This window comes from Melitaea cinxia, chromosome 23, assembly GCF_905220565.1.
Source record: "Melitaea cinxia chromosome 23, ilMelCinx1.1, whole genome shotgun sequence".
NCBI lineage: Eukaryota > Metazoa > Arthropoda > Insecta > Lepidoptera > Nymphalidae > Melitaea > Melitaea cinxia.
In genome coordinates, this window is record NC_059416.1 from 4,424,935 (window position 1) to 4,443,958 (window position 19,024).

The 19,024-nt window shown below is 33.1% G+C and overlaps 1 protein-coding gene across 1 annotated transcript in view; it reads right to left on the reverse strand.

Moving 5' to 3' along the window:
• The window catches only part of LOC123665291 (glycerol-3-phosphate acyltransferase 1, mitochondrial), a 44,264-nt gene extending 37,464 nt beyond the window's left edge, over positions 1–6,800 (reverse strand). The window contains exons 1-2 of the mRNA XM_045599613.1: positions 6,582–6,800; positions 801–948 (exon numbers count right to left, since the gene is read on the reverse strand). Of these exons, the coding sequence (XP_045455569.1) occupies positions 801–948; positions 6,582–6,691 (258 nt within the window). The 5' untranslated portion in view covers positions 6,692–6,800. The remainder of the gene's footprint in view (positions 1–800; positions 949–6,581) is intronic.
• Positions 6,801–19,024: the final 12,224 nt, after the last annotated feature.

Consider the following 19,024-nt stretch of genomic DNA (forward strand, 5'->3'; position numbering starts at 1 on the left):
AATATACTTTTTATATCAGTAGTAAAAGGTATGGCTATTAAGGTCGTTCCTAAAGAGTCGACCGCGATTCATTTGCAACTGGAATGTGAGCCGCCTCTGCAATCCCTCCTTACATTACATCTATTATTATACACAAATTATAATTACTAACGCTCTTACCTGATTGTGTATGTGAGTAGCATTATGTAATTCGTCACAGTGTTTCACAAACGGTGCAAACATTGCGACAGGCATTCCTATCACGCTCATGTGCCTGCACATCTTTGATATGAATTAGTTTGAAGTTACACTTCTAAATAATTATTGGATTATTTTGCAACTGTCTCAACATAAATTTAATAATAATAATAATAATAATAATACACTTTATTGTACACCAAAAACAGAAATAATACATATCAAAGAAAGAAAAAAAATATTATTATTTAAATTTAAAGTTTTTATTAAAAAGAAATTAATAGATAAAGCGTATTTATTCGGTGCAGCATTACATTGATACAGATGTGTGGACTTAATGGCGTTGTATTTCGTGCAAGATATTACTAATTTTGTACTAAAACACATTTTATATATGATTTTTAAAGAAGAAACTGCGGAGTTTTTTTGCGGGTTTTTCTCTGCAAAATCTACATTTCGAATCGGTGATAGCTTTACTTTTAAAAAAATAATAATAATCAATATAAAATTCTTATTTGCAAAATGACGGTTCGAAAGTGCTTTTGGAGCCTATTTGAATTTTGTTTTTGATTTTGATTTCTACAAGATATTAGCGAATTAATCAAAGGAATGAAAATACTTACAGCAAGTTCAGCGTCGAGTTTGGCATAAACATCTGCATTGGCACGTCTACGAGCGCGCATCGCTTGTCGCAGCGAGCTAGTCTCCCGAACACCGCCGCACCACCCACCCACTCTCTCCCCTACCACTTCCAACATGTCTGCTACGCGACTGGAACAATAAAAATATAATAATTAGAGTTTAGAACAATCTATTTCTTTGTTAATATTTTAACCTGCTTTTTAGCATTAAATCTTAATATCACAGGTTAGCTGGAAGAGATCCCTCCTAGAGATAAGTTCAGCGTTGCTAACTAAAATTCTATACGATTTACTGTATAAAACTGTAAGCGCATTAAAGAATATAATAAAAGCTTCTTTTATTTTTAAATTTGCCTTTAATTATAACACAATATTTACAATCTCTGGAAACTGTTTTGGTGAGGATTTTTGAAATATGTGCTATTTATAAAAAAAAATTATATACTGTTTGTTTCTACAAAAATAAATAAATAAAATAAATTCATAGCAGGATATTTATTTCAAGTGTAATTTGTATTTTTAGATTAGTTTGTGCTATCATAGCATGAATTTAAGTCTTATTTTGAATTAAGAGTGACAGAAAAAAGAGGATAGAGTAGCTGTTATATATATTTTTTGTGTGCGTGTGTATGTCACTGAACTCCTCCTAGACGGCTGGACCGATTTTGATGAAATTTTTTGTGTGAGTTCAAGGGGATTCGAGGATGGCTTAGATTCACAATTTGGTCAACTGGAAAATGTTTATTTAACTAATTTTTCATTTATAAATAGCTGTTAATTTTGGAATGTTTTAAATTGGATCCGGTAGACTGCGCTACCATCGCAGCATCAAATATTAAATTTATTATTCTATTTTAACTTCAGTTTGTCCCGACAGTTGGTGCTGCGATCAAATTGAGAAAAATATTTGAAATTTTGTGTTATGGTAAAACAACGTTTGCGGGGTCAGCTAGTATATATATATATGTATATATATATATATAGTATATATATATATATATATATATATATATATATATATATATATATATATATATATATATATATATATATATATATATATATATATATATATATATATGTCAACAAACCAAAATTTTATCTCTGATTAGTAAGTTGAAATCAATTATGAAAAATAAATCTGTACCTACATTATTAATATAATATAATATTGTCATTATATTGCAATTTTATAGCCTCTATAAAAACCTATTATAGCCCGTGAAAGAAAGAAAATTAATATTAAAAAATCAATTATAAAGCGGTGAGATGTAAAGTCGTTGAGAATCAATTTTAAATTATACTTTTTTTAAACACTTTTTCAATGTCAATTACCAAAACCAATTTCTGCTGATTTTGTTTTTAAATTGGTCAGGGTGAAATAAATATATTACTGAAAGAAAAAAAATCTTCATTGAAACGATCTTCTGACATACAAAGTAAACATTATTATGCCGTTAATTTTGAACTATTTTTGAACACTGTATTGTGTGTTTTTGAATACTGTATGTGTATCGGAATCTAATGGTGCGACATTAAAAATATCTTAGCGCGTTAGTTAACCGTCTTTTCATTGATAAAATCTACAAAACATTAGGGCCCATAAAACTGGCGTAGTAAACAAAATCTCAGTCAAAGCCTCGAGCGATGTTTAATACATCATAATTTATAAATCTTCGGAAGCAATATACAGACGTAGATTACGTAGTTACAATTTAATGGTGTTGTAGCCATGACCTTATACCTACATACTTACGAGTATAAAAACAGAAATCGGAATGAAAATTCAACGTCAAGGCCAGTCTCGTTCTAAAACAGGTTTAAAAATACACGTATTGAAAATAGTTTTATTATAAAATGCAGAAAACTGAGATAATATTTTCGTACACAAAATATATACCTAGTACAATAAATATAAATTGTATAATGTTAACATTGTTATACGTATAAAAATTTTAAGTTTTACTCATAATATGTTTGTTATATTTTTTTATGTTAAATAAATAAAAGAATGAAAAGATCTTAAATATAATTCAAGCATTTACTAATAAAAAATATTGTACGAATGCTTTGATCGACCCGTTTTAATAATTAAATAACCAAGAAAGTATATATTATTAAAGTATTTGTGTAATATTTTGAAAAAAAAAAAAATTAGCTCTCTACTTTTACTCTATCTATGCCCTGTAAGAAAAACGTTAAGTTATTTATTTATGTTGAGATCAATTAATATTGTTGACATCCCTTTTTATATATTCAAATATATCAATTAATATTGTTGATATCCCTTTCTATATACTTAAATATATCAATTAAAAAAAAAAACAAATCACTCCAAACGTCTATCAGAAAGTGATAAAAATATAAACACAAAACCTCCATCTTAACCTCTAATGTCAAAATAATTAACACGTTAATTATGAACGATATGTGTGTGATTCACTCGCGCTAAGATTCCAGTCGTATTTCCAGACACAACAAAATTTCCGTAACGTTTATTGAAGTAAAACTTCTTTACGCACGCTTGACTTGAAGAGTAAGCTGGTGAATGCGCGACGAGAGCGTTACGAAAAGTGTGATCGGGCGCGGCGAACGGAATTTTAGAGGGAGATATAAGTCAGTGAAGTTAGAAAGAGAAAGAGTTAAGTTTCGTAAGTTTTACTTCAGTCACTCGTTTTTTTTTTTTAATTATACGCTAACTACCCGCGACTTCGTTCGCGTGCGAGATTCTATCCGGATACTCATAATTTTTGAAGTGAAAACTTCTGTAGCCGCGTTGGGCACTTTTTGTTAGGGAAAAATCTTATGGTTTCGCGTCACCGACATGCTCATGACTGGCACACGCGCAGCGGCGTGTGCTGTGCGCCTTAGACGCTTTTTATTTGGGTGAAATCTCGTGCGTACGCGTCACCGACATGCAAATTTTAACACTAAGAGTACCAAATTTTTTACTTTTATCGACAGTCTCTTTAACTACCAATTTTTTAACGGCGTAATCCTGATCATGCGCGAGTTATGTGATAAAAAAAATTGTTGCCAGTACAGAGACAGTTTTACAGACATATAATACATAAATAAATACCTTTTGAAGTATCACATAAATAAAAAATAACTATAAAGACTTGACAAAACAGTAAATTTTATTTTATATTTTAAACCTTTTGGGATTTTAGTTGTTTTTGCGCGCATCAATTTTCGTATTTAATAGATAAATAAATAATACCCTGAAATATATATATATATATATATATATATATATATATATATATATATATATTATATTTATATATTATTAGCGCGTTCAAACAAACAAACAAACTCTTCAAAAAATAAATGGTATAGAAAATTCCACTAAATATTTTAACATATATAAGTATGTCATTTACAGACGCTAAAAGAATTTTTTTCCAGAGTTATTCTTCTATTCCCTTCTATCGCTTTCTATTCGCTTCAATTCCACTTACGAAGTGTCGAAGCATTTTCCAATAGCCTAAGCACAAAATAATAATAATACTATGTTCTTTTACGAAATTAATTTTTACTGTTATAACTGCTGGTAAACCCAATAATAATAAGTGTAAAGAGTAGTTACGGGGTCCAAAGTATTTCAACTATTGGAAAATACCGCATCGCATCGTATGTTTACCGCAAGATTAATTTGATAGCCTTTTTATAACCTTAATCATATTTAATTTGCAGTTCTAACATTAATAATTGTAAAATTAACAGTGGTAAATATTTAATAGTAGTTTATGACCGGATACAAAATAAAAATTAACATTCAATGGCAAATCGTCTTTGAATCGTGGGAGATCATCAATCTTTAAGATGTTTTTCATTTAAATACGAATATTTTTTAAGTTTAGGTAGTGTGGCAGGCATACTCTCATGCAAAATTAAACTGGAGTCTAAAACTGCATAAGCAATTTAGTAAAGGCAACAAATCTAATTCTTAAAGTTTCATAGAAACTAAATATTAATTTCTTTAAGAATAGTTAGAAACTTGTTAAACTAATATTTTATTTCATAAATTATTGAGTTTAACGACCCCTAATATTTATTCGCTCATATAAAAAGCGGACATCCGTAGGCGGAAGCGAAATGCAGGCGATGTATTAGTCACTCACGAATCGCGACTTCTTTTTACTTAATTTGGTTACAAAAATTAAAATGACAACTGGAGAGGAATATCTTAATATATATAAATTACACTTCACATTGTTTGTCCGCAATGGACTCCTTAAATACTTAACCGATTTGAATCAAATTTGCACACCGTATGCAGTTTGATCCAACTTGAAAGATAGTCTATATTTTATTTTGATATATGTAATTATTATATTTATGAAAAAAAGGCGATACGAAGTTCGCCAGGTCAGCTAGTTATTCTATATATTAAAAACACATTATTTCGATTAAAAAATTATTATAAAAAATATAATATACTTTTTAACTTACTCTCTAAAAATATAATATACCTTCTATAATAATATATTTCTAAGTGTCTGTCTGTGATTACAAAATAAAGTCTTGAGAACTGAACAGATGGAGCAGCAATCGGAGGCTTGAAAATCTCCAACTTACGTTATGCGGAGGATGCCACCCTATTCGCGACTAGTATCTGCCATATGGAAGAACTTCTCCAAAGGATGGAATCCATAAGTCTAGAATTCGGCCTCAAGATCAACCGCAGCAAGACCAAAGTCATGATTGTCGACCGAATTAACAACAACTTGCCAGAAGTGATACAAATAGCGAACTGTGAGGCGGTGCAATCTTATGTCTATTTAGGGGTTAGCGTTGATCTCGAACAACAGAGGCTGTATAGACGAAATCAAACGACGCATGGCGATATCCAGATCAGCTATGGATAAGCTGCAAAAAATATGGAGGAATCCTAACATCACCAAGGCAACTAAGACTCGGCTAGTAAGAGCGCTAGTATTCTCCATATTCCTCTACGCTTCGGAGACGTGGATCCTGCGAGAAAGTGAGAAGAAGAAAATAGACGTTCTCGAGATGTGGGACTAGAGAAAAATATTGAGAGTGTCCTGGAATCAATTCCGAACCAACAAGTTCATAGTCACCACGCTGGGCAGGCGGGTTGGTGACCGCAGGGCTGGCTTTGTCGCACCGAAGACGCTGCTGCCCGTCTTCGCCCTGTGCATTTCAAAGCCAGCAGTTGGATGGTTATCCCGCCACCGGTCGGCTTTTTAAGTTCCAAGGTGGTAGCGGAACCGTGTTATCCCTCAGTCGCCTCTTACGACACCCACGGGAAAAGAGGGGGTGGCCATATTCTTTAGTACCGTAGCCACACAGGTCGATGGTCGCTATATAGCAGAAGAAGCTTGTAGCAGACTCAGAGATGAAACAATGATGTCCTTGACACTTCGAGGTATATTTTTCTATTAAATACGACAATTTTTACGAGCAAAACAATTAAAATCTCAAAGTAAGATAAATATCAGGATCACGCTGTTATAAAATAATGAGTATCCTAGTATAATATACTATCGAAAATATAAAATTTCGTAATAGAAGATAATTTAAGCCTACATATATTTATTTTTTTGAATATCTTAATACGAGTTAATTGAAACAGCGTGTATTAAATAACATTTGAAAAAAATATTTGAAAAAATACATTTACAAACATTAATTTTGAAATTAATAAAAAAAACAAAAACGTACGAAATATCATATAATATATACTGCCTTCTTTTTAAAAAAAAAACTACTAAAAACAAAATAAATATTACAAACCTCGAAGTAAAGAACCAATACAGTATAGCGGTGAAGATAACCAGCTCTACGGCGCTGCTGGCCACACGGACCTGCTCCACCACGGTCCACACGTTTATCATCGTCTCCATATCTCCAAACCTCACATCACCAGTCCAATTCAATACACTTAGACGCTCAATTTTGAACGAAATATAAGACACAAGTCACAAGTGTACGAAAACGAAATATTAAGTCATTTAAGAATGAAGTGTTGAAAATCAACAGTCACTGAAATTTAAATTTAAAACTAACTCATTAATTCAGACTTCAATATAAATTTAATTTATTACGATAACAAAGAATACTACAATAATTGTTAGGACGTGTCGATGCCTTGATGATCGTAAGTCGACTGATCGAAGATGGTCGCTTACGTTTGTAAACTAAGCTTGACCCTATCACCCTGGAGGAGCTAGCGTGTTAGATAAAACAAGCGCAAACTCATGATAACGCAATGAAAACAATAACTGGAACGACCTAAATGATCGGTGATAAACTAAGAACCGTTGCACTCAGTTCACGTGGAGCTTACCCCGCTGTGGGTAGGCATGGTAGCAACAAAGACATTATACCTATCAATACGATCAAAGTACATTAACAAAACATCTTTTATTTATTAACGATTACAGGAAGATTAGACGCACGTAATAGTTTTACAAATCGGAAAATCGTATTTATCATATCGATTAATCAATAAAAAATACGATTTACCGATAAATCACAAACATTAAATTAATAATAAATAATTAGAGATCGTTATTTTGTATTGCGTTTACGGGTTAACGCGCAACACGCGTTTAACGCAAAATGTACTAAAAGTAACATTAAAATAAAATAATTAACGCAATAAAATTGTTAAATATTTAAATGTCCTTGCAATTCGATATCAGCTAACACACAAATAATTAAATGTATATATTTTATAGCAACACGAAGATAACGACAATTAACCCTATAACAGTTACATATGTAATAATAAATATCACGCCGGCACATATTATAATTAATATATGATTAAGTTCATAGTTCAGATATTGCGTGATCGTGGAGTGAGAGAAGTTCAAAAATTTCCAAGAACGCATTAAAAGTTCATCAAGAGATTATTTATTTCATACTTTATTGCACATTTAAAATTTAAATCAAATATAATAACAACATTTTTAGTTAACAAGTGACAAGCGATCTTTAGAATATTAATTTTTTACAGGTAATCCTTCTTAATAAATAGAGCAAGTATCTTAGAATCTTAGCTATTAAATATAATTAAGTACGAAATTTACGATCGTTACTCATAGTAGGGAATATATGCTCCAACCGGCATTGGAGCAGCATGGTGGATTAAGCTCTGATCCTTCTCCTACATGGGCAAAGAGACCTATGCCCAGTAGTGGGATATTACAGGCTGAAGCGAAGAACGAAATTTAACGATCTAAACTACATTTTATACACAACATCTTAAAGATCTTGTGAGTGTCTCAGCCGGTGAAGCTGGCAGGGCTCTCTTGAATGACATAACCAATCTTTGTAATTTCATGTTATCTGGCAAGATATCTTCATCTTTTTTGTCTCATATTTACGGTGCAAGACTATGTGCCTTTAGCAAAAAAGACTGTAGTATCCGTTCAATTGCTATTTGGACCACATTTCGCCGTCTGGCGTCTAAATTGGCATGTAGGCACATAGTCTCCAGCCTAAAAACAAAATTTCAACCAATACAAGTGGGCTTTGAAAGCCAAGGAGGCTGTGAAGCAGCAGTTCACGCGGCTCGTACTTCTTTTAAAAGTAATGAGGCTGAAGTTCTGCTGAAAGTTGATGTAAAGAATGCTTTTAATTCTTTAGACAGAGCAACCTTGAATAACGAAGTTTCATTACATCTTCCTGAAATTTACCCTTATGTTTGGCAATGTTACAGTTCACCATCAAAACTACTTTTTGGCGAAAATACAATTTTTTCTAATGTCGGCGTTCAGCAAGGAGACCCACTAGGTCCGGCTATTTTTTAGTCTAGGTATCCACAAATGTATCTCAAATTTAAAATCAAAATTGAACATATGGTACCTAGATGATGGAACCATAGGAGGTAAAGTGAGCGATGTCGTTGAAGACTTAATCAAAATTAAAAACGAGTTTGATAAAATTGGTCCCAAATTAAATTTTTCAAAATGTGATTTTTTTTCACAGATTTTTTATAACTTTCCAAAATTAATTTGGCAACGGAATTATTTAATAATATTGCTCCTAATTTAAAAATACTTCAAAGAAGTACACTTTTTCTTCTAGGTGCACCACTTTTTGATGAAGGCATACAATACAGTACAATGCAATTTTGGATAATAAAATTAAAATATTTGTTGAAAACACTGATTGGGCACTCTAAATTCTCATATTGCCTACACTATATTAAAATATTGTCTATTTGTCTCAAAATTAATGTATATTTTACGCGCAAGGCCAATTTGGAAATTTCCTGGAATGACCGAAAAACTTGATGCCACTTTAAAAAATTCATTAGAAAAAATTCTAAATTTATCTTTTGATGAAAATTCGTGGACCCAAGCTACTTTACTAATTAGAGATGGTGTCATCGGCGTAAGAAAAATTTCTAGTGTCGCTCTTCCTGCGTTTCTTGCTTCTGTGCATAGTATCAAGGGTATATGTTCTGACATCTTAAAATCTAATTTAATACAAATTACAGATGCTACAGATGCAATAGAAAACTGGAAGTTACTGTGTCCTAATGGCGATACCCCGAAGGACGTTACAAAACAAAAACTTTGGGATATGCCAATAGTTCACAATACTTATATAAGTTTGACACAAAATCTTACAAGTGACAAAAATCGTGCCAGGCTTTTAGCTGTGTCAAATAAAGAGTCAGGTCACTGGTTACACGCAATGCCGTCAAAAAATCTTGGGACACTTTTAGACAGTGAAAGTTTTAGAATTGCTCTCGGCCTCCGGTTGGGAGCTCCACTCTGCTTTGAACACAGATGTCCGTGCGAAAAAGAGGTCGATTCTTTCGGACTACACGGCCTTTCCTGTAACAAGAGTTCAGGTAGGTTTTCCCGCCACGATTCCCTAAACTATACCATAAAAAGAGCTCTTGCCACCATCGACGTTCCTGCACTTATCGAGCCTGCTGGAATTAGTCGCAATGATGGCAAGAGACCCAATGGATTGACGTTGGTTCCCTGGGAAAAGGGACGGGCGCTTTTGTGGGACGCAACCTGCGTTGATACACTTGCTTCGTCTCATGTCAGGGAAACAGCCTTAAAAGCGGGAGCCGCAGCGGAAAAAGCTGAAACGATTAAACGGCACAAATATTCGTCACTAATTCCAAATTACATCTTTGTGCCGTTTGCAGTCGAAACACTTGGACCTTGGAGTAGCAGTGCTAAAAATTTTTTAAATGAGATAACTCCTCGCCTTATTGCCTCCACTGGTGACAAGAGGGCTGGTGCATTTTTTACCCAGAGAATCGGCATAGCGATTCAATGGGGAAATGCTGCCAGCATTCTTGGCACGATTCCATGCGGACATGATTTATACCAAAACTATCTGTAAATATTTAGTTCTTAAGTTGTGAATTGTAAATATGTATAATGTTCAAAGATAATTGGTTTTTTCCGTATTTTGAGTATTAGATAAGTTATAAACAGTGTAGCTTAGTTTTTTTTTTACACTACTGCATATAAAGTAAACATTACGGTCACGTAGTTTTGAAATGTACCAAACAATCTATACAAATTAATGTTTTATTCAATCAATTAACGTTAAATAAAAAATATATTATATTAGAAAACGTGTTATGTATAGGTCGATAAACTCATTTTAAAAATAATTTCAAAGATAATCGAGTTGATTCAAAATAGTACGTCACGCATTTAATAAGTCGCAAAAGAGACTTTGTCCAATAAACATATCTTAATATGAAGTGTAATTTGTTCTGATATAAACGGTTATTGTCTTCCTGGAAAGATAAAGAATATTATGTTTTTGTTTATATCGATACATTACAAACGGAGGAAATTAGCCGCTCAGGATCCTATAAAGATTTCTTAAAAGTGTTATTGCGTTTGTTCTTAAACATAGAAAAACGACCTTAAATTTATATCGACAAAGTATAATATAATATACAGTATGGGAACATCCATTCAGTTTAGACGCCTTAAGCCACCTAAAGGGGGCCCTTAAGTGAGATTTGCCTGGACCCCCCTGCCGTTACGTGAGAGTGACGCTAAATATAATAGAGATTGATGGGACATAATAAACTATTCAAGTACATATACTACAATTAATTTATTTAAATTAAATTAAATTCAAAGCAAAAACTAAATGATTTTAATAGCCATAGGATTTATTTTAGCAGACAAAATGAACACTCAAAATGTTTTTTTTTTTTAAATATCTGTAAGATTTTATGAAGTCGATGTGAGATTTTCGATTATCTCCCCCTCGGCTTAAATGAGATTTGGTGAGATTTCCTTAGACCCCTCTCCCCTCATTCTGAGCTCACGTAATTAATGGATGTCTCCTGTTAAGAATAACTCATAAACTACTCTTGAGATCTCGCTCGATAATTGGATGACAAAACATAAAAAGCGCCACCTTTCGAATAAAAAAATACAATCGAAATGAGAACCGAGAATTTGGAACGATGGAAAATGAGAATTGAGAATTTTTTGAAAGTCGGTTAAAAAGTGAGAGAAAATAAGTAAATTAACTGAACTGAAGGGGCCTTTGTAATTTTATTTTAAGAAATCGGCGTATTTATCTATTCACTATTAATAATATGACGCAAAATGTTCAGAATGTTTTTCATTACTTATACATCTAATCTTTATGGAATACTAGCTGACCCCGCAAACGTTGTTTTACCAAATATTTTATTAACTTTCTCTCCCCCCCCCCCCCCCCTTATAACTTAGGGGTATGAAAAATAGATGTTGGCCGATTCTTAGACCTACCCGATATGCCCACAAAATTTTATTAAAATCGGTCGAGCCGTTTCGGAGGAGTTCAATGTTTTTGACACCATGACACGAGAATTTTATATATTAAAAGAATTTATGTAAAATTAGATTATACAAATATGTATCTCAAATTAAAAGATAAATTATAGAGTAATCGATTGTATTTAAGAGATTATTTTAATTTAAGCAAGATAAAAACAAAAACGTAACTAGAAAACATGTGCTTTGAAGGCATAGGAGGTATAGTTATTGATAACATATTATTGTTACTAACCGGCTTCATAAAACGAGGTTCTAAATACACCTGTATTTATTTATGTGTATTTGCTAGATTATTTTTTCGTCTACCTATGACGTATTACTGGTCGATGTATGTCGGTTTTTTTTTCGTTCATAATTATTGTACTTATTATATATATTAAGGTTGATCTATTTTTTTTTCATCATCATCATCATCATTTCAGCCTATTGCAGTCCACTGCTGGCTATAGGCCTCCACAAGTTCGCGCCAAAAATGGCGTGAACTCATGTGTGGTGCCTATAGTCCCCACGCTGGGCAGGCGGGTTGGTGACCTATTTTTTTTTATACAGCCGAATTAATAACCTCCTCTCTTTTTGAGGTCGATTAATAAAGTAGACAAAACAAGCTTTTTCCGTCGTATGTGTCTATTGTTTCACCCTCTGTTGTGATGGTTTATAGTTTATATCTTCTGCACAATTTCTCCGAACAACCTTTGTATAGACCGTAAGTCTGTTACGCATGTTTCTAAATATCTTATACAAGATTTTAAATTTCAAACCTTCATGTGAATCTTTGAGTATGAAGTAAAGTACCCGGTCATAAATAATCCACATCGACTTTTGACAAGAGACTATCGGCTAATTTCAACTTCTAGAGCGTTCGTTGTCTCTGACGCACTTTACCTATGTGACTATGTATACTTTATTATTATTTACTAGCTGCGTCGACAGACTTACCTATGTCTGAATCTTGAATTATTATGAATAATCAAATACATACGTAAAGTGTTCTGTAATTTTTCAATTTTCTTCGAAAAATCATCATATCTCATTCCGTTAAGAAAAATTTGCCAAATTAATCTAGCCAATAAAATGAAACAACTTTGCGGATTTTATCGCCGTCTATTAGGTTTTTTATGTTGTCAATCACAGGAGTCACAGGTTGCTGTAAAGTATCCGAAACGTCGGGAATGTAAAAAACCTGATAAAACGCGATAAAACCCGAATCCGAATTTGTTTCATTATAATGAGTGAAATTCGCGTAAACATTTGGAAAATAACCCAATTACACATTTGGCGATTCCATTTTATTTATATTTGTTTGCAATTCAATATACATATTGATTTTCTATATCCACAAGAAAGAAAGGCATTAGCTACTTCGCATAAAACCTCTACTCTTCGATTTCAGCTGTAATACGATCGAGCCTTACACAATAGCGTATCACGTGTCCTGACCGTACAATACCACGTAGCTATTGTAAGCTAATGAATCATTTCAGATTAGCGTTACACAATCATTGTTGATTGTTTGTTGATTGTAATTAGTCTAATAGAATAATTATTTATAGAAGACCTCTTTTAAAATTTCCGAAAACAATGAAACTCTTGCGTTAACTTAACGCCTAGGTTTTTAATGTGAAATAGTAGAATGGTGAACTACTTGTAATTTGGTCGTGTTTATTGGCGTTTACTTCTTAAGAAAGTATAGTAGCCTATACAGTCCACTGCTGGACATAGGCCTCTACAAGTTTACGCCAAAAATAGCGTGAACTCATGTGTTTTCCCCATATTCACCACGCTGGGCAGGCGGGTTGGCTTTGTCGCACCAAAGAATGCATGAAATGTGTATGGACATGAAATTATGTGAAACAACTGACGCTGATGTTCAGTGACACTTAAGCTTAGTGAAACTGACACTAGCTTTTTCCGAACTAAATTTGAAAAAATCTGTTCATAATGGAAACTAAAGTAAAACATAATATCAATTTATACATTATCTCCAAATTTTATACTCTATCATGAATGTTTTAAACTATGTATTACTCTATAGTACATTAGTATGTCAGTATAGACTTTGCCTTTATAAATCGTTATCATCGTCGTATTTGTTTGAATTTTAGTTACTTACACAGATGTTATTACGTTGTGTTCTATACTGATGATTAAAAGTGATTGCTCTATTGTAGAAAGAATTTTTGTAGGTACCTTTTTGAAATTAATGATACACAATAAGGTAACTTTAAATTTTTAGAAAATATCAATTAACTTTTAGTAACGTAAACAAAGAGTTTGTTTAAATGCGCTAATCTCATAAACTACTGATCTGATTTTTAAGTCTTAAAATAGAAAGGTACAATGACATTTAGATAAGAAAAATTTAGGTTAAAAAATATTGTATGCTTTAAAATATCAGACTGTTTCATAGATGATTTTTTACGCCAATACGGTAGCAAACACGTCCGTCTGATGGTAAGCGGACACCTTATCTTATGGACAAAACGTCAGCTTCGTCACAAGTGCGTTGCAGACCCTGGCCCCGACCCACCCTAGGAACTTTAGCTTTACAGCAGAAACACAACACCATTTGCGAGCGATATTATTTTGTTATTATCTTCTGTGAGATTGGAGGTATTGCCTTAATCGGACTGCTCTAGACTTTGAGAACGACATTGCCTGCTGTACTCTTTCTCTTTCATAGCTCTAATGTGCACACGGCCTTCATTGTTTCCAAAGTAAAAAAAGTAAGTTTTACCATTTAAATATTAGCTAAGTCAATATTTCATTGATACCTGGTTATTACAATCGAGTTTTAAATGTTTATTTTATCAAATTCTAATTAATTTTGGCTTTGATTGGTAATAATGAAATAAAAATAAGTACTGTAGTTTTAGAAAATATACATGTACTAAATACTTTACTTCTTTTAAATTTAACAGAGTAAAACTAGCTTATATCTTTTTGCGAATACGAATTTAAGCACGATGGCAATCAACGACCTTAAAAAGCCGATTATCTCGAATTATAATTTATAATCTTCATTTCAATTGCGAGTTTTTAAAATATTAAAAGAGTAACAAAAAATACAAGCAACATAAATAAAGCAAGAAAAAAAGAGGTTATAATTATATAATAATCGCATAATAGTAATAATCGCAGTATAAACACGAGAAGGAATAACAAAATAGTAACTCCAAGTTTCCGACTGCGCAAAGTAAACGTCTCCTTTCTGGGTTATGGTATTCGCATGTATAATAAAATCCCACAAACAATTTTGGAATTATTTGAACGTGAATTTAAAGTTTGTATTAAAAAGAGATTAAAAGATAAAGCGTATTATTTGGTGCAGGATAACATAGTTAATAAAGATGTTCGGACTTAGTGACGCTGTATCTCATGCAAGATATTACTAATTTTGTACTAAAAAACAGTTTATATATTATTTTCAAAAGAGTAACTGCGGAGTTTCTTGCCGATTCCTTTCTGCAGACTCTACATTCCGAATCGGTGGTAGCTTTACTTTTACAAAAATAACACTCACTTAAAAAGGTTTTAATTTGTAAAATGACGATTCGAAAGTGCTCGTGGGGTCTATGTAAATAGTTGTTTTTGATTTTGAATAGTATATAGGTAATGCACCCTGTGGTTTCTAATAACATTTAATCTGCCGGTTTGCGTGGTGGGTGTAACCTTACGAAGGGATAGAAAAACCAAAAGTTTTTAAACCGTCAGATTAAGAGATTTCCTTCACATAATTGTCAAATTATGGATCAGTAAGTACTACGAGAACATCACGAAGAAGCATTTTATAGCATAATAATCTGATCCACTCGAGTTTTTCTAACAGAGTAAGCTGGTGAATGCCTGAAGAGAGCGATACGAAAAGTGGGATCGGGCGAGGCAAACGGAGCAAGAGAGAGAGGTTCAAGCCCACATTTTCTTTTTATCTTTCTCTCATAGCTAGTTTTGCGTTTGTGCAGGCCTATTATTGTGCAGAAGTTTTACTTCAGTCGTGTGATCTACAGCACTCGTTTTATTTATTCTTTTTTGTTGTTTCAATCTTATAATTAATCAATTTGTTTTCTTTATGTTTAATTTAATTTGTGTTTTCTCTATATTTCGCTGTATTTGCCTATGATTGAATAAAATATACATGAATAAGAGAATTTAAAGGTTTTTCGTTATTAAACTCCCGATATTTCGGCGTCGCTGCACGTTTGTTTTCAAAAGCTTTTTTTTATTGAACTTGCAGTGTATGTAAGTATGCATGTATCTTGCAACTCAATTTTGAACTATATATTGTTAACCGATTGAGTTAAAATTTTGTATACACCTTCAGTTTGGATGACAACGCATGATTAGCCGACTGAAGTCATTTTAAATCTAACAGCGATGCACCCATGATGCCGGAGTAGTTATTTTAATGCACTCCTACAATATTGGTTATCAAATTCCTACATTATGGGTATCAAATGAAAGGATTTACTGTGAATACCAGAACTGCCCGACATAGAAACCTGTCCAGCAATAAAGAAAAAGCAAAAATAAATCATAAATAGACAACTTTCAAAAAAAGTTTTTTTTTCTTAGTAGATAAAAAGAATAAAATAAACTTTTCCATTAAAGTTTTCTATCAACATAAAACATAATTACACAATTTATATATTTTATTGCAAAAAAAAAAAGTTTTTAATTTATTTATTATTAACTTAAGTGTACACTAGTACTTGCCGTTGGTGTTTTAAAATAAAAATAAATAAATAAACAATTTCTTTTTTTATATTTAAAAATGTATCTCTCATGCTTTTCGTCAGTTTAGGTCAATGACGAACACTTATATTCAAGGTATAATAAAAATCTATCTCAACAACTAAATTTAGAATAGTGTTGGGGTTCGATTTAGAATCGTTTGGCACGTATTTAAGGGCAAAAGGTGGTGAAAGGGGTTGGAGGGGGTCCCCCATAAACCCCCATACGTCAGAGAAGACGCAAAACGAAATTATGCCGATGAACTGTCAAATTTTGAGGTTAGGTCTATGAGATTTCTTTTTCTATTCTTACAAGAATGGTGCATTATGTACCTTGTATTGCTAGTAGTATGGGGGGTTGGGGAGGACCCACCCTTCCTTCCTCACTCCCCCCTCGCCTTCTCGCCATCCCCTCTCGCCCTTAAATTCGTCTTAAACGATTCTAAATTTCAACCTAGTATTGTTTTGTTAATATTACCTAATAATATTTTGATCATATAAAAGCAAGCACAGAAAGGCAAGTTCTCAGATATAACACAATCAAAACGTAATGAAAACGGTACCGAATTTACAACAAGCCGAGAACGACGAAGACGGAGCAATCAAAATTCAGTAGCTTCATGAATTAATCACAAATCGTAATATTCGGACCGCGACCGACTGTCGTGTACGTACGATACAAAGTTACGTTTAAATCTAAACGTAATCATCTGATGAAATTTTTACGAAACGTAACAAACAGCTAGTCATAACACTCATAAGTCATAGACGCCAGGTTTACCATCGATGAATCAAATTGGGGTGTATCGCGTGAATGGTCAGAGAAATCGTCGCGCAAACGTGTTTTCAATTCATTTGTCTTTGCAGTAAATTCCGTTTGTATTTCAAACTATCTAATAAGTGTCGATTTTGATATTTACCTCACTATTTTTGACTATACTATTGATGTTTCACGTTTTATTAAGATAAGTATCGTAGTCATGGAATGATTTAGAAATGCACTTTAAACTAATGTTAATAGAAGAAAAAACAGTAGCAAGGTGTAAATTTGGTTTTTTTTTTTTTATATAACAACGCGACGTCAATCGAAGTATTTCGCGACGACGGGCGACGTCTGCCCACGCGCACGGTCGTAATGTAACTGAATTACTGAACCGACACGCCATGGCATACAGGGCTGCCAGGTGCAAAAAAAGTGTGTTCGTACGCCAACTACAAAAAAAAGTCGTATTCCAAGGAAATTTTGAAATAAAAATATCGTACAGCCTTTTAAAACTAAGAACTAATTTTTTATTATAAATTATAAAAATTCGTTTAGTCTCAGAAAATAAATGCAATAACACTATTTGTTACACTCATACAAAATTTTTTGTGGTCATATTATTTAACAAAAGAATTTGTTGGCTTAAACCTCGTATAATTTTGCATTTCTTCTTATTAATTGCTTGACAAATAATATGCCCTTAATTGTATCACTGGATAAACTGTTTCTAAGTTTTGTTCTCATTAAATTAACTTCGCTGAATGCTCGTTCACAATCTGCACTGTTATGGGAAAAACATAACAAATTTAAAGCAAATAGAGCCAGTGTTATAATTTTCAAATTGTTTTTTATTTAAAAATGTGTTTTTTTTTCAAGTCACAATTATTACCAAAAAAGAAATTATAAGTTTCGTTAGAAAGCAAACAAATACATTATATGATTTTTCAAATTTTTCAGACGCCGCGTTGGCGCAACGGTCACAGCCATGGATTGTAGCTGTTGCGCTGGCGGTTGCGGGTTCGATCCCAGCACATGATAAACATTTGTATTGGCCATACAGATGTTTGCCGTGGTCTGGGTGTTTGTGCAGTCCTTGTGGGTCTCTCCACCGTGCCTCGGAGAGCACGTTAAGCCGTCGGTCCCGGTTGTTATCATGTACACCTGATAGCGATCGTTACTCATAGTAGGGAATATATCCGCCAACCCGCATTGGAGCAGCGTGGTGGATTAAGCTCTGATCCTTCTCCTACATGGGGAAAGAAGCCTATGCCCAGTAGTGGGATATTACAGGCTGAAGCGTATAGATAAGTATACAGATAAGAGTTCAAGTAAAAGATCTAGGCACGCGTTAGTTAGTTGGGGAATTCAACAAATTCATGGTTGGCGGAGGATAACGAAATTCATGGTTGCCGGGGGATAACGAAATTCATGGTTGCCGGGGGATAACGAAATTCATGGTTGCCGGGGGATGACGTTTCTTTACTTATGAAATGCTTCCAGGTAATAGGAATATAAAAATCGTACATTTTGCGTACGATCTTGGTCTAGCGATTGTACATGAGTAAAAAAAAATCGTATGAGTACGATTAAAATCGTACATCTGGCAGCCCTGATAGCATGCAATCGTTCACGTTCGCTGCAACACACGCTAATGCAGCCAACAAAAAGAAATGGTAGACATTTCTTGGCGCAGTTGGCAGCATTCGGCTTAATGAGGCGTTACGATCATTACTATTTCTATATTTCCTATTACCTTATTGTGTATGGATTTTAAACATCTTAAACATAATTGTGTTTGCCGGCAGATGAAAAAAAAGTCGAGTAAATAAGTATTATAAGAATTCGATCAAATATGAATGGAACCGCACGACTAGCACTAGCTTTCGATTAAAAATAAATCGAATGGAGAACCTCCTC